The sequence below is a fragment of the Salmo trutta genome, chromosome 34 (assembly GCF_901001165.1).
Source record: "Salmo trutta chromosome 34, fSalTru1.1, whole genome shotgun sequence".
NCBI classification, from domain to species: domain Eukaryota; kingdom Metazoa; phylum Chordata; class Actinopteri; order Salmoniformes; family Salmonidae; genus Salmo; species Salmo trutta.
The window spans coordinates 4831974-4845795 of NC_042990.1; the positions used below are offsets into that span (position 1 = coordinate 4831974).

The following is a 13822-nucleotide window of genomic DNA, read 5'->3' on the forward strand; positions in this document are numbered from 1 at the left end:
GACGTGTGATTATTTCCCTAAAGCAAATAACAAACATTTCTTTCCTTAGATAATAAATATTTGTTCATGTATTTACATCTACAATGGGGTCCGAAATGATTGACACCCTTGATAAAGATGAGCAGAAATTACTGTATAAAATACATCATTCAAATACTGAGCTGTATTGTATGTTCAAAAACATTGGCACTTTTTAAATTCTGTATTTTTTTAAAGTCAGTTTTGCTCATCTTTATCATGGGTGTCAATCATTTCGGACCCCACTGTATGTGTACCTACATGTACTTAAACGTTTGACTTTTTTTTGAGTAATTCAATCAACTCAAACATTTATATTCTAACACTGTAATACTTAACATTGTTTTTCCCTTTACTTTTTGCTTCCACTAATACAGAAAGCTACTGAAATACTAAAGAAGGAGGAGAGAAAAAAGTTGTCTGAGATGCAGGCTGAATTAGACAAACAAAGACAGTTAGCTGAGGCACACGCAAAAGCTATCGCTAAAGCGGAACAAGAAGCCCAAGAGCTCAAGTTGAAAATGAAAGAAGAGGTCAGCAGGAGGGAGGTTGTGAAAGTGGATTCTGAGAAACAGAAGCACAACATACAGCAGCAGCTGCACGAACTCAAGAATCTGTCAGAGCAAGAGATCCAATCCAAGAGCCAGCAGGTTGAGGAGGCACTGTATAGTCACACCAAGATAGAAGAAGAGATCCACATCATCAGAATCCAATTAGAGACCACCATAAAGCAGAAGGCCACTGCTGAGGCCCAAGTTCAGCAGCTCAGGGACATGGCTGTCGAGGCTGAGAGACTGAGGAAAGTTACTCAGGAGGAGGCAGAGAAGCTTCGCAAGCAGGTGAATGAAGAGACTCAGAAAAAGCGCAATGCGGAGGAGGAGCTGAAACACAAAGCAGAGGCAGAACAAGAGGCGGCCAAGCAAAAGCAGAAGGCCCTGGATGAGGTGCAGAAGTTCAAGATGCAAGCTGAAGAGGCAGAGAGGCGCATGAAACAGGCAGAGGAGGAAAAGCAGAGGCAGGTCATGGTTGCAGAGGAGGTGGCACAGAAGAGTGCCGCCACCGAGCTGCAAACCAAACGCATGTCCTTTAACGAGAAGGCAGTAAAGCTCGAGGCATCACTGAAACAAGAACAGGACACTGTTATTCAGTTGCAGGAACAGGCAGAGCGCCTCAAGAAGCAACAAGAGGAAGCCAACAAAGCCAGGGAGGAAGCAGAGAAAGAACTTGAGAAGTGGAGGCAGAAAGCCAATGAGGCACTCCGTTTGAGACTCCAGGCTGAGGAAGATGCCCATAAGAAGAGCCAGGCTCAGGAGGAAGCAGAGAAGCAGAAAGAGAAAGCTCAGCGAGAGGCAAAGAAAAGGGCTAAGGCTGAAGAGGCTGCTCTTAAGCAAAAGGAAATGGCAGAGAAGGAGCTGGAGAAACAGAGGAAATTGGCAGAGGAAATGGCCCAGCAGAAACTCTCTGCAGAGCAAGAGCTAATTCGCCTAAGGGCTGACTTTGACCATGGTAAGCAACAGAGGTCTCTATTGGATGAAGAGCTCCAGCGCCTGAAAAATGAGGTGAATGCTGCTGTAAAACAAAGGAAAGAGCTAGAAGACGAACTGGCCAAAGTAAGACGTGAAATGGAAGTTCTTCTTCAGATGAAGTCCAAAGCTGAGAAGGAGACCATGTCTACAACAGAGAAAAGCAGAAATCTCCTTGAGTCTGAGGCATCGAAAATGAGGCAATTAGCTGAAGAGGCGACTAAGCTGAGATCAATTGCTGAAGACGCAAAGAAGCAGAGACAGATAGCAGAAGATGAGGCAGCTCGGCAAAGAGGAGAGGCTGAGAAGATACTCAAGGAAAAACTGGCAGCCATTAATGAAGCAACTTGTCTGAAAACTGAAGCTGAGATTGCCCTGAAGGATAAAGAGGCAGAAAATGAGCGACTTAGGAGAAAAGCCGAAGATGAGGCTTATCAGAGAAAGATCCTGGAAGACCAAGCAAAACAGCACAAGCAAGACATTGATGAAAAGATCACCCAGCTTAAGAATACTTCTGATTCTGAATTGGAGAGGCAGAAGAAGATTGTAGAGGAAACTCTTAAGCAGAGGAGGGTGGTCGAAGAGGAGATTCGCATACTAAAACTAAACTTTGAGGAGGCATCATCAGGCAAGTTGGATCTTGAGTTGGAGTTGAACAAGCTTAAAGGCATTGCAGATGAGACACATAAGAACAAAGTCAAGGCAGAGGAAGAATCAGAGAAACTCAGAAAGCATGCTTTAGAGGAGGAGAACAAAAGGAAGCAAGCTGAAGAGAAAGTAAAAAAGATCACTGCAGCAGAGGAAGAGGCAGCGCGACAATGCCAGGCAGCTCAGAAAGAAGTTGAGCGCCTCAAAAAGATTGCTGCTGATGCTAACAAGCAAAAGGAGGATGCTGACAAAGAAACAGAGAAACAGATTAGTCTAGCCAAAGAGGCTGCACAGAAATGTAGTGATGCAGAAAAGAGAGCACAGGCTGTTCTGGTCAAGCAGAAAGAGGACAATCTTTTCCAGGGCAAGCTCAAAGAGGAGTTTGACAAGGCTAAGAATCTTGTACAAGAAGCTGAGAAGGCGAAGGAGAAAGCTGAGAAAGAGGCTGCTTTACTCCGTCAAAAAGCAGAGGATGCTGAGAAGCAGAAGAAAGCAGCTGAAGCTGAGGCTGCCAAACAGGCCAAGGCTCAGGGGGATGCTGAGAGACTGAGGATGGAAGCAGAGCAGGAGGCTGCAAAGCAAGCTGAGGCTGAGGCTGCTGCTCTGAAACAGAAACAGCAGGCAGATGCAGAGATGGCCAAGCACAAAAAGCTAGCTGAACAAACAGTGAAGCAGAAGAAACAAGTTGAGCAGGAGCTGACAAAGGTGAAACTGCGACTGGATGAGACTGATAAGCAGAAATCTGTTTTGGATGAAGAGCTTCAGCGCCAGAAGGATGAAGTTAGCAATGCTGTCAAGCAGAAAGCTCAAGTGGAGGATGAGCTATTCAAGATCAAGGTCCAGATGGAGGAGCTGGTCAAACTTAAGCTTAGAATTGAGAATGAAAACCAGCGTCTCATGAGTAAAGACAAAGATAATACTCAGAAATTCCTGGAAGAGGAAGCTGAGAACATGAAGAAGCTTGCGGAGGATGCTGCCAGGCTAAGCTTAGAAGCTCAGGAGGCAGCCCGAGAGAGACAGATTACAGAGTCCGAGCTTGAAGAACAGAGGGCTCTTGCTGACAAAATGCTGAAGGAGAAAATGCAAGCTATCCAAGAAGCAGCTAAACTGAAAGCTGAGGCAGAGAATCTCCAGAAACAAAAGGACAAGGCTCAGAAGCAGGCCCAAAAACTGCTGGAGGACAAGCAGCAGATGCAGCAACGTTTTGAGGAGGAGACAGAGGGCTTCCAAAAATCCCTAGAGGCTGAGCGCAAGAGGCAGCATGAAGCTACGGTGGAGGCAGAGAAACTGAAGCTTAGGGTGACACAGCTTAGTGATGCTCAGTCTAAAGCAGAAGAGGAGGCCAAAAAATTCAAGAAACAAGCAGATGAGATCAGGGTTCGTCTCCAAGAGAAAGAGCAACATGCTTCAGAAAAAGTAATTGTAGAGAAACTGGAGGTGCAGAGATTACAGAGCAGCAAAGAGTCTGATGACCTACGCAAAGCCATAGCTGACCTTCAGAAAGAAAATGAGAAATTACAAAAAGAGGCTGCAGATCTACAGAACAAGTCTAAAGAGGTATTGCAGAATGTGAAATAATCCTGTGAAATAATAAGTGCAAACCCCTTTGCAAATATCCATAACCTTCTCAAAAACACTAACACATAAAGGAGGTCCAAAGTTACTATTCATGTGAATTGCAGAGACTGTCAACAATACTAAGTGTCCAGCAATTTCTCATGAATTACCAAATGTTGCTGCATTTTGTAAATCCAATTATGTTTTCTAGCAAATGTTTATAATTGCATTTCAAAATGAAACCGACTTCAAATAAATTTCCAATCATAGAATACAGAATACAGTTATGTTGTATATACAATACCATTTATATATAAATATATTGATTATATTATTTAGCAGTTATAATCAGTGTAATAGAATGTTAATTTTGTATTAATTTTGTCTTTTTTTTCTTCTCCAAATTAGATGGCCAATGCCCAACAGGAACAAATTAAAAAGGAAAAGATCGTTCTTGAGCAGACTTTCCTGACAGAAAAACAATTGTTGTTGAAAAAAGAAAAGCTCATTGAAGAAGAGAAAAATAAGCTTGAGAAACAGTTTGAGGATGAGGTTAAGAAGGCCAAAGATCTCAAAGATGAGCAGGATCGTCAAAGGAAGCAGATGGAACAGGAGAAGAAGAAACTCCACGCTACCATGGATGCCGCTGTTAAAAAGCAGAAGGATGCTGAGGAGGAGATGTGCAACAAGCAGAAAGAGATGCAGGATCTTGAAAAGAAAAGGCTTGAACAAGAGAAATTGTTGGGTGAGGAGAATGAAAAGCTTCGAGAGAAGCTGCAGCAACTTTCTACATTAAAAAAATCAGCAACATCCCACACTAAAGAAATGGAGATGCAAACGGATGAGGTCCCTGAAGATCAGCTAATTGCAATGACAATGGTGGGAACTACAAAGAAAGAATTCGATGGGTCTGCAGTAGTAGATGGGGAGAAGAAAAACGAAGAATCACCATTTTCTTTTGATGGGATTAGGGAGAAGGTTCCTGCCAGCAGGCTCCATGACATTGGTATACTGAACAAGAAGGACTTTGATAAACTGAAAAAAGGCAAAACCACAGTGAAAGACCTGAGCAAGACTGAGAAAGTGAAAACATGTCTCAAAGGCAAGAATAGTGTTGGCGGAATCTTGACTGCAGCCAAGCAAAAAATGAGTGTGTATCAGGCCATGAAAGAGAATAAACTTTCTCCTGGCGCTGCCACAATGCTTCTTGAAGCTCAGGCAGCATCTGGGTACATCATCGATCCAGTGAAAAACAGAATGCTCACTGTGGATGAAGCTGTAAAGGAGGAATTAATAGGTCCAGAACTCCATAACAAAATGCTTTCTGCAGAAAAAGCAGCTACTGGTTACAAAGATCCTTACACTGGAGACAAAATCTCACTCTTTGAGGCCATGAAAAAAGGTCTGGTTGAACAAGACCAGGCCTTTAGACTTCTGGATGCTCAGATTGCAACTGGTGGAATAATTGACCCTGTCAATAGTCACCGTGTACCTCTCCAGACAGCCTATAAGCAGGGCCAGTTGGATGCTGAGATGAGCAAAACTCTATCAAACCCTACTGATGACGCAAAGTTATTCATTGACCCAAGCTCTCAGGAGAGCCTCACTTATCAGCAACTATTGGAAAAATGCACCCCAGATGCAGAGACAGGCCTACTTATGTTACCAATCACAGAGAAAGCTACACAAAGTGACAAGACCTATACAACTGAAGAAACTAAATATGTACTCACTAAAGCGAATATCTCTGTACCATTTGGAAGATTCCAAGGAAAGACTGTGACCATTTGGGAAATCATTAACTCAGAGTATTTCACAGAGGCACAGAGGAAGGATCTGATTCGCCAGTACAAGACCGGAAAAATTACTGTGGAAAAAATTATCAAAATTGTAATTAGCGTCGTGGAAGACAAAGAGAAGGGGAATGAAATTGTGTTTGACGGTCTGAGGATTCCTGTCACTGCAGCTGAACTTCTAGAATCTAAGATCCTCAATAAAGACCTGTTCAACAAATTGCATAATGGTAAAACAACTGTCAAAGAAATCTCTGAGATGGAGCCTGTTAAGAAAGCCTTAAGGGGAACACATAGCATTGCTGGAGTGATCGTTGAGTCAACAAATGAGAAAATACCATTCTATCAAGCTGTAAAGGAACAGATGCTCTCTCCCGAGACTGCATTGACTCTTCTTGAGGCTCAAGCTGGGACTGGATTTGTAATTGACCCTGTCAAAAATCAGAAGCTCACTGTGGATGAGGCTGTTAAATCAGGTCTTGTTGGCCCAGAGATGCATGAAATACTTATGTCTGCAGAGAGAGCTGTTAATGGGTACAAAGATCCCTACACTGGAAAGAATCTATCCCTATTTGAGGCAATGTTGAAGGACCTCATTAAGAAAGACCAGGGTATCCGTCTGCTAGAGGCTCAGCTTGCAACTGGAGGTATAATTGATCCAGTTAAAAGTTATCACATCCCGCATGATGTTGCCTGCAAACGTGGATATTTTAACGATGAAACAAACAAGACCTTGAGCAACAACACTGATGAAACTAAAGTCTTCTTTGATCCTAACATGTGGGAGAATGCATCTTATGTACAACTCATGAATAAATGTGTCACTGACGAAGAGACTGGTTTTCCATTTCTTCCGCTTTCAGAGAAAGCAATTCAAAAGTCAAAAGAGGAACATTATAAGTCAAAAGAGGAACATCAATATACTGAGGTCCAGATCAAAGATGCCCTGAACCAGGCATCTATGGAGCTGCCATATGGACCTTTCAAAGGAAGGAAAGTCACTATTTGGGAGATCATAAACTCTGAATATATTACAGAGGAACAAAGAATCGAGTTGATTCGACAGTACAGAACTGGAACAGTGACTATTGAAAGAATGATTACAATCATTGTCACAATGGTTGATGAAAAGGAAGACAAGAAACAGGAAAAGGAACAGGCCAGCTTTGAAGGGCTTAGGTCATCTGTCACTGCCAGCTCATTGTTTGAATCCAAAATAATTGATAAAGCTACATATGATCAACTCCAACAGGGTAAAAAGAAACCCAAAGAAATCAGTGGCATTGACTCAGTCAGAAAGTACTTGCAAGGAACAGATGGACAGATTGTAGGCATCTATATGGGTGATTCAAAGGAAAAGGTTAGCATTTATCAAGCAATGAAGAAGAACATACTGAGACAAAATACAGGTCTTTCGTTGCTCAAGGCACAAGCAGCAACCGGTTTCATTATCGATCCTGTCAAAAACCAGAGGTACACTGTGGATGATGCTGTGAAAGCAGGAGTTGTTGGTCCTGAGGTTCACGAGAAACTTCTGTCAGCAGAGAAAGCAGTGACTGGTTACAGAGATCCATACACGGGCAACACGATTTCCCTCTTCCAAGCCATGAAGAAGGAGCTTGTGCTACGAGAACATGCTATTCCCCTGTTGGAAGCTCAGGTGGCCACAGGAGGGATTATTGATCCAGTCAGCAGCCACTATGTTCCAAATGATGTGGCCTTCCAACGTGGCTATTTCAATAAGCAGATGGCTAATAACTTCACTGACCCCTCAGGGGATATCAAAGCTTTCATTGATCCCAACAATAATGAAAGTTCCACCTACAAACAACTGCAAGAGAAATGCATAAGAGATCCAGATACCGGTCTGTGCTTCCTGCCGCTATCAAAGGCTGAAGCTCAAAGTCCCGTGGAAAAGTCATACATATACACAGAAGAAATGGCACAGACAGACTTGACTAACACTCAAGTGGATATTCCTCATCAGAGCTATGCAGGGAAGGTAATGACCCTATGGGATGTCATGGGGTCAAACCTTCTCCCTGAGGAGGAAAAGCTAAGGCTCCTGGAGCAGTATCGCCTTGGGCAAATCACAAAGGAGAGAATGATCATCATCGTCATTGAAATCATTGAACAAAGGGAGATACTGAAAGGAGAGCAGAGCATGTCCTGTGATGTGATCAGACGAAGAGTCACTATTGAGGAGCTCTATAGTTCTCGCATTATCGACCTTCAAACATACAACATGTTGAAGCAAGAGAAGAAAACTATCCGTGAGGTAATGGAAATGCCGTCTGTAAAGCAGTATTTGTTTGGCACAGGCAGTATTGCTGGAATCCTCTCAGACTCCCCCTCTAAGGTTAGTATTTACCAGGCCATGAAGAGAGGTCTCATTAAGCCTGATTTTGCTATCAGTCTCCTGGAGGCCCAAGCGGCAACAGGATTCATCATTGACCCTGTGAAAGAAGAATTGCTAACAGTTGACGAAGCTGTGCGCAAAGGGCTAGTTGGCCCTGAAATCCATGACAAACTTCTCTCTGCGGAGAGGGCAGTCACTGGCTACAAGGATCCTTACAGTGGAAAAGTAATCTCTCTCTTCCAAGCGATGAAAAAAGACCTTGTTCCTGAGGACTATGCCCTGAGGCTTCTTGAAGCCCAAGCTTCCACTGGGGGACTTATGGATCCAGAATACTACTTCCACCTTCCCACAGATGTTGCAATGCAACGCGGATACATCAATAAGGAAACGCATGACAGGATCACAGATCCAAACAGTGATGTACAAGGTTATGTTGATCCAACCACAGAGGAGAGACAGAGCTATGCCCAGCTGCTGAAGAGATGCAAAGCTGATAAAGAGAGTGGTCTGCGATTACTTTCACTGGCCGACAGAAGGCTGCTTTTCAAGGGTCTCAGAAAGCAAATCACCTTAGATGAGCTGCTTCGTTCACAGATTATTGACCAAAAGACATACAATGATCTCATTGAAGGCCTTATCTCAGTAGAAGAGGTCAGCAAAGAAGTGAAGAAGTACCTTGAGGGCACAAGCTGCATTGCTGGAGTATATGTAGAATCCAGCAAAGACCGTCTGTCCATCTACCAAGCAATGAAAAAGAACATGATAAGACCCGGGACAGCCTTTGAACTTCTTGAAGCTCAAGCAGCAACAGGATATATAATTGACCCAATAAAGAACCTGAAACTGAATGTCGGTGAAGCTGTTAAATTGGGAGTCGTTGGTTCAGAGTTCAAAGACAAGCTCATCTCTGCTGAGCGTGCTGTTACAGGCTACAAGGATCCGTACTCTGGCAAGAACATCTCTCTATTCCAGGCCATGAAAAAGGGTCTCATTCTGAAAGACCACGGCATTCGCCTATTGGAAGCCCAAATTGCCACTGGTGGGATCATTGATCCAGAAGAGAGTCACCGCTTGCCAGTCGAGATGGCCTACACACGTGGCCTGTTTGATGAGGAGATGAATGGCATTCTTACAGACCCATCTGATGACACTAAAGGCTTCTTTGACCCTAACACTGAGGAGAACCTCACTTACCTGCAGCTGATGGAGCGATGCATGATTGACCCGGAAACTGGACTAGCACTTTTGCTGTTGAAAGAAAAGAAACGTGAGAGGAAGACATCCTCTAAATCATCTGTGCGTAAACGCAGAGTAGTCATTGTTGACCCAGAGACAGGCAAAGAGATGTCTGTGTATGAGGCATATCGCAAAGGACTTATAGATCAACAGACCTACATGGAGCTTGCAGAGCAGGAGTGTGAGTGGGAGGAGATTACCATCTCCTCATCTGATGGTGTTGTGAAGTCCATGATCATTGATAGAAGGTCTGGCCGACAGTATGACATTGATGATGCAATCACAAAGGGCCTCATTGACCAGTCTGCTCTGGATCAATACCGTGCTGGAACTCTGTCCATCACAGAGTTTGCAGACATGTTGTCCGGAAACATAACTGGCACCAGATCCAGGTCATCCTCTTTTGGGTCCACATCATCTTACTCCAGTAGCCCAGCTCCCTCTATCAAACCCCCAGCAACAATATGGAATGACCCAACAGAAGAAACCGTGCCTGTGGCTGGAATACTGGATACTGACACATTGGAAAAGGTGTCTGTCACAGAAGCCATGCACAGAAATCTTGTGGACAATATCACAGGTCAAAGATTGCTGGAGGCTCAGGCTTGCGCTGGTGGCATCATTGATCCAAACACTGGAGAGAAGTTCTCAGTTTCAGATGCAATGAACATGGGACTTGTGGATAAGATCATGGTTGACCGAATTAACCTGGCACAGAAGGCCTTCAATGGATTTGAGGATCCCAGAACCAAAAAAAAAATGTCTGCTGCACAAGCATTAAAAAAAGGGTGGTTGTACTATGAGGCTGGTCAGAGATTCCTGGAAGTACAATATCTAACTGGTGGTTTGATCGAACCAGAGGTCACTGGGAGAGTTCCACTAGACGTTGCAGTCAACAAGGGCACCCTAGATGCACGTACTGCACAAAAGCTACGAGATGTCAGTGGATACTCCAAATACCTCACCTGCCCAAAGACAAAGCTTAAGATCTCATACAAGGATGCCATGGATAGAAGCATGATTGAGGAGGGTTCTGGTCTGCGTCTGTTGGAAGCCTCTTCTCAGTCAAGTAAAGGCCTTTACAGTCCCTACAGTGTTAGCGGTTCTGGGTCAGCATCCGGTTCCCGGCCCGACTCAAGAACTGGCTCCAGGTCAGGCTCCAGACGAGGGAGCTTTGATGCCACAGGCTCTGGTTTCTCCACTAACTTTTCCTCCTCCTCCTTCAGCTCGACGAGCTATGGGCGCAGATATAATGCAGGATTACAAAGCGGACTTAGCATGGATGAGCTAGCACAGGCCCTGACATCATTAGCAATGGGCAGGAACTGCAGTTCTGAAGAGAGAATATTCACCACAATACAACCCAATTACTCACCAGTTGCCTAATTCTTATTAGAAAAATAGACTACCTTTATTCTGCTCTGCATGTTGTTATTATGGGGCTTTTCAGCAGTATATTATATACATCTTTTTGCTGGCTTTACATTTTGTCCATAGTTTATTCAGTTCCATTTTTTTTAAGTACATTTTCGGTTGCTCTCTTTTGTTTTGTGTAGTCTGAGAAGTCACATTTTTGTAGACTTTAATGGCAATGTTGCCATTATTTATATGCTTACATACAGAAGAGCTGTATTCAACCTATTATCTTTTTATTTTTAGCAACTACAATGATATTGATAATAACGTTTTCAGTGTTAGACATATTGACATATTTTTTTATTTTTAAGCCAGCTTCTTATTAGTTCTAATTCATTATACTTCTATAGTTACATTTTCAGACATTTGAGTAAAAAATTATATTTTGATTTTTGAGATATTTCTGTTAAATTCCATCAAAGAAAGAACAATATCTATTATAAAGTATTCATTTTTATGGCAAAACAAATTAGATGTAAAAGCTGTTAAACTGATGTCTGTCATTACAAATATATAGAAATAGAAAGGAAAGCATCCAATCTGCAGAGTAGAATAAGGAGTCACAGGACAATTAATTATTATAACACTGGAAGAAATGCTTAAACAAAAACCAAGCTTCAAGATCTTTTCTCATCTCGGCTACAGTGCCACTAATGTTTGGATTCTACCTATCCCCTTCTTGTAATATACAACGGACTACCAATCAGTTAAAACTATGCAGTCTTTATACAGTCAAGCACCTTATGGAGAGAGCATTCCAAGGATGGCAATCCCAACATAATAAAACCTGGACAAACTCACTTGAAGTGAAAGATGCCCCAAATCACCATGAAACAGCTTGGTCTCATCTCAAGCTGAAATAACTTCTCAGCAGAACCATTGCTTCTCTGGAGACTTTTGAAAGGTAAGTGTCGAAATCTTTTCTTTGATTTTATATTTTTTTGCTAGACATGAATCTTAAATAAATGCTGTATCTTCAAGTATTTGTTCTTCATTTTGTTGAAACCTAAGTTTTGTCTGTTTTTTACTCCCTTAGCCATCTCCACTCCTCCTCTGTGTGCTGATGCTTTGATGTCTTCCAATATCCTGAGACCCTCAAGTCAAAAAGAAGAACTACCTGAGATCACCGGCAATGTTCACACTCAAGACTGCACCAACAAACATTTCCATAATTTGTTTTAGACTTTTTCTTTTTCAGCCATTTATTAAAAAATTAAAGATGATGTTGTTAACTAAGCAAAATATAATGAATCACTGTACTGCTTTGACCGTCTTCAGCCTTGCTTCTAACTTGGACCCTATGCCTGCTCACCTACACCTGATCTCAGTAACAGTCTTAACCACCGCCACACAAACCACAATTGCTGTATTGAAATGTTTTTGTAAGTGCCTGCATATTCAATGCATCAAAGGGTTGCATAGATTACAAGGTGTGAATTGTACTGTAAATTGAGTGATTCACAACTGGAGAAAAAACTGATACACACTTCCCATAGTTCAAGTTATATATTATCATTATTATCAGGTATTTCCCAAGTTCATGACACAATTTATGCATCATACGGTATTCATACCGCATCAAAACCCTTTTATTTCTATATAATCAAACTAAGAACATTTGTACAGGGCTAATACTTAAATAAATGTTTAGAGCTAAAAATAATTATAACATTTGAAATATACTGACAAGCTATGTACTGTACACTGTATTATACACAATGTACAAAACATTATGCACACCTTCCTAATATTGAGTTGCACCCCATTTTGCTCTCAGAACAGCCTCATTTCGTCGGTGCATGGACTACAAGGTGTTGAAAGCGTTCCACAGTGATGCTGGCCCATGTTGACTTTAATGCTTCCCACAGTTGTGTCAAGTCAGCTGGATATCCTTTGGGTGGTGGACGATTGATACACATGGGAAACTGTTGAGCATGAAAAACCCAGCAGGGTTGCAGTTCTTGACACACTCAAACCGGTGCACCTGGCACCTATTACCATACCAACTTCAAAGGCTGGTAATTCTTTTGTCTTGCCCATTCACTCTCTGAATGGCACACAAAATCCATGTCTCAATTGTCTCAAGGCTAAAAAATACTTATTTAACCTGTCTCCTCCCCTTCATCTACACAGATTAAAGTGGATTTAACAGGTGACATCAATAAGGGATCGTAGCTTTCACCTGGCCAGTATATCATGGAACGAGTAGGTGTTCCTAATGTTTTGTACACTCAGTGTATATTTGAAAAATATCTTTAAGCTTAATCACTTGTTGCCTCCTAAACTAGTGTTCATATTTTCCACCACAATTGTTTGTTTTATTGTTCCTTAAAAGTACTTTCCTTTGTAAATCATCTAAATTTCCATAATATTGTCATACATATTTTATTATTGTTTTGCATGTTTGATCCCCCTTTAAATGACGTTCAGCTTATGAAGGCTTTAGCACTACATACATGTGTTACAAAGTATCTATGACCGTATGTCATGCTTTGTAAAGGGTTCATAAATGTGGCATAACTGACATAATCATCATTAGTTAGGGTTAGGTTTAAAATACATTTTTAAGAAGATCAATTGTGGAAATGTGCAAGGTTTAGCCATAATTATGACTTTTTTTTACTGTGTTAACTAGTGATGATAAGTACTTTACTCTGTAAGGTCACTCCTATAGAATTCTATGGTCACTCCACTAAGGCCAGCTTTGAATGGTTGATATCACAGGCTTAAATGTGCGGTGTGTTCAATAGTCTAGGGACGACGTTACACCAAGAAACACTTACCTTGATGAAAGCCCCCAACCTAAAAATATTGAAAATGGCTGTCTTCTGGCACCAAGTTACATGTTCCTCAGTACACAAACACGCACACAACAAAAACAAGCCATACCGTGAGGTGTTGGGCCCATCAGGTCTTTGCATCAGCCCATTTAAATACCTCTTACACCCTTTGGATCATGAGAGAACCTTCATAATTCAGTCGAACGTTAATAACCTATTTATTGACACTATGTAGTGTCCTGTAATACTTAGTTTGAAGTAAGACACCTTTTGTCATTCATACCACATCCATAAAGACTCTATATTGCATGATGCTGTACTTAAGCCAGACAGCTTTGGTGATTTATAACACATACATAAATGCCTTGTATCATATGAAGCTGTACTTACTATAAAGTCAGACACCTTTGGTCATTCATAACAGACCCATAAAGGCTTAATGATGTAAACACAAATGTATTAACACTTTAGAAATTATCACTAAAAGCTAAA

The 13822-nt window shown here is 41.9% G+C and overlaps 1 protein-coding gene across 12 annotated transcripts in view; it reads left to right on the forward strand.

Annotated features, from left to right (window-relative positions):
- The window catches only part of LOC115173367 (plectin), a 175254-nt gene extending 163439 nt beyond the window's left edge, over positions 1-11815 (forward strand). For all 12 annotated transcript variants that reach the window (XM_029731376.1, XM_029731377.1, XM_029731378.1 and 9 more), the window contains 3 exons: positions 396-3746; positions 4155-11454; positions 11587-11815. In XM_029731376.1, coding sequence (XP_029587236.1) covers positions 396-3746; positions 4155-10520 — 9717 coding nt within the window. In that variant the 3' untranslated portion in view covers positions 10521-11454; positions 11587-11815. The remainder of the gene's footprint in view (positions 1-395; positions 3747-4154; positions 11455-11586) is intronic.
- The last annotated feature ends 2007 nt before the right edge of the window (positions 11816-13822 follow it).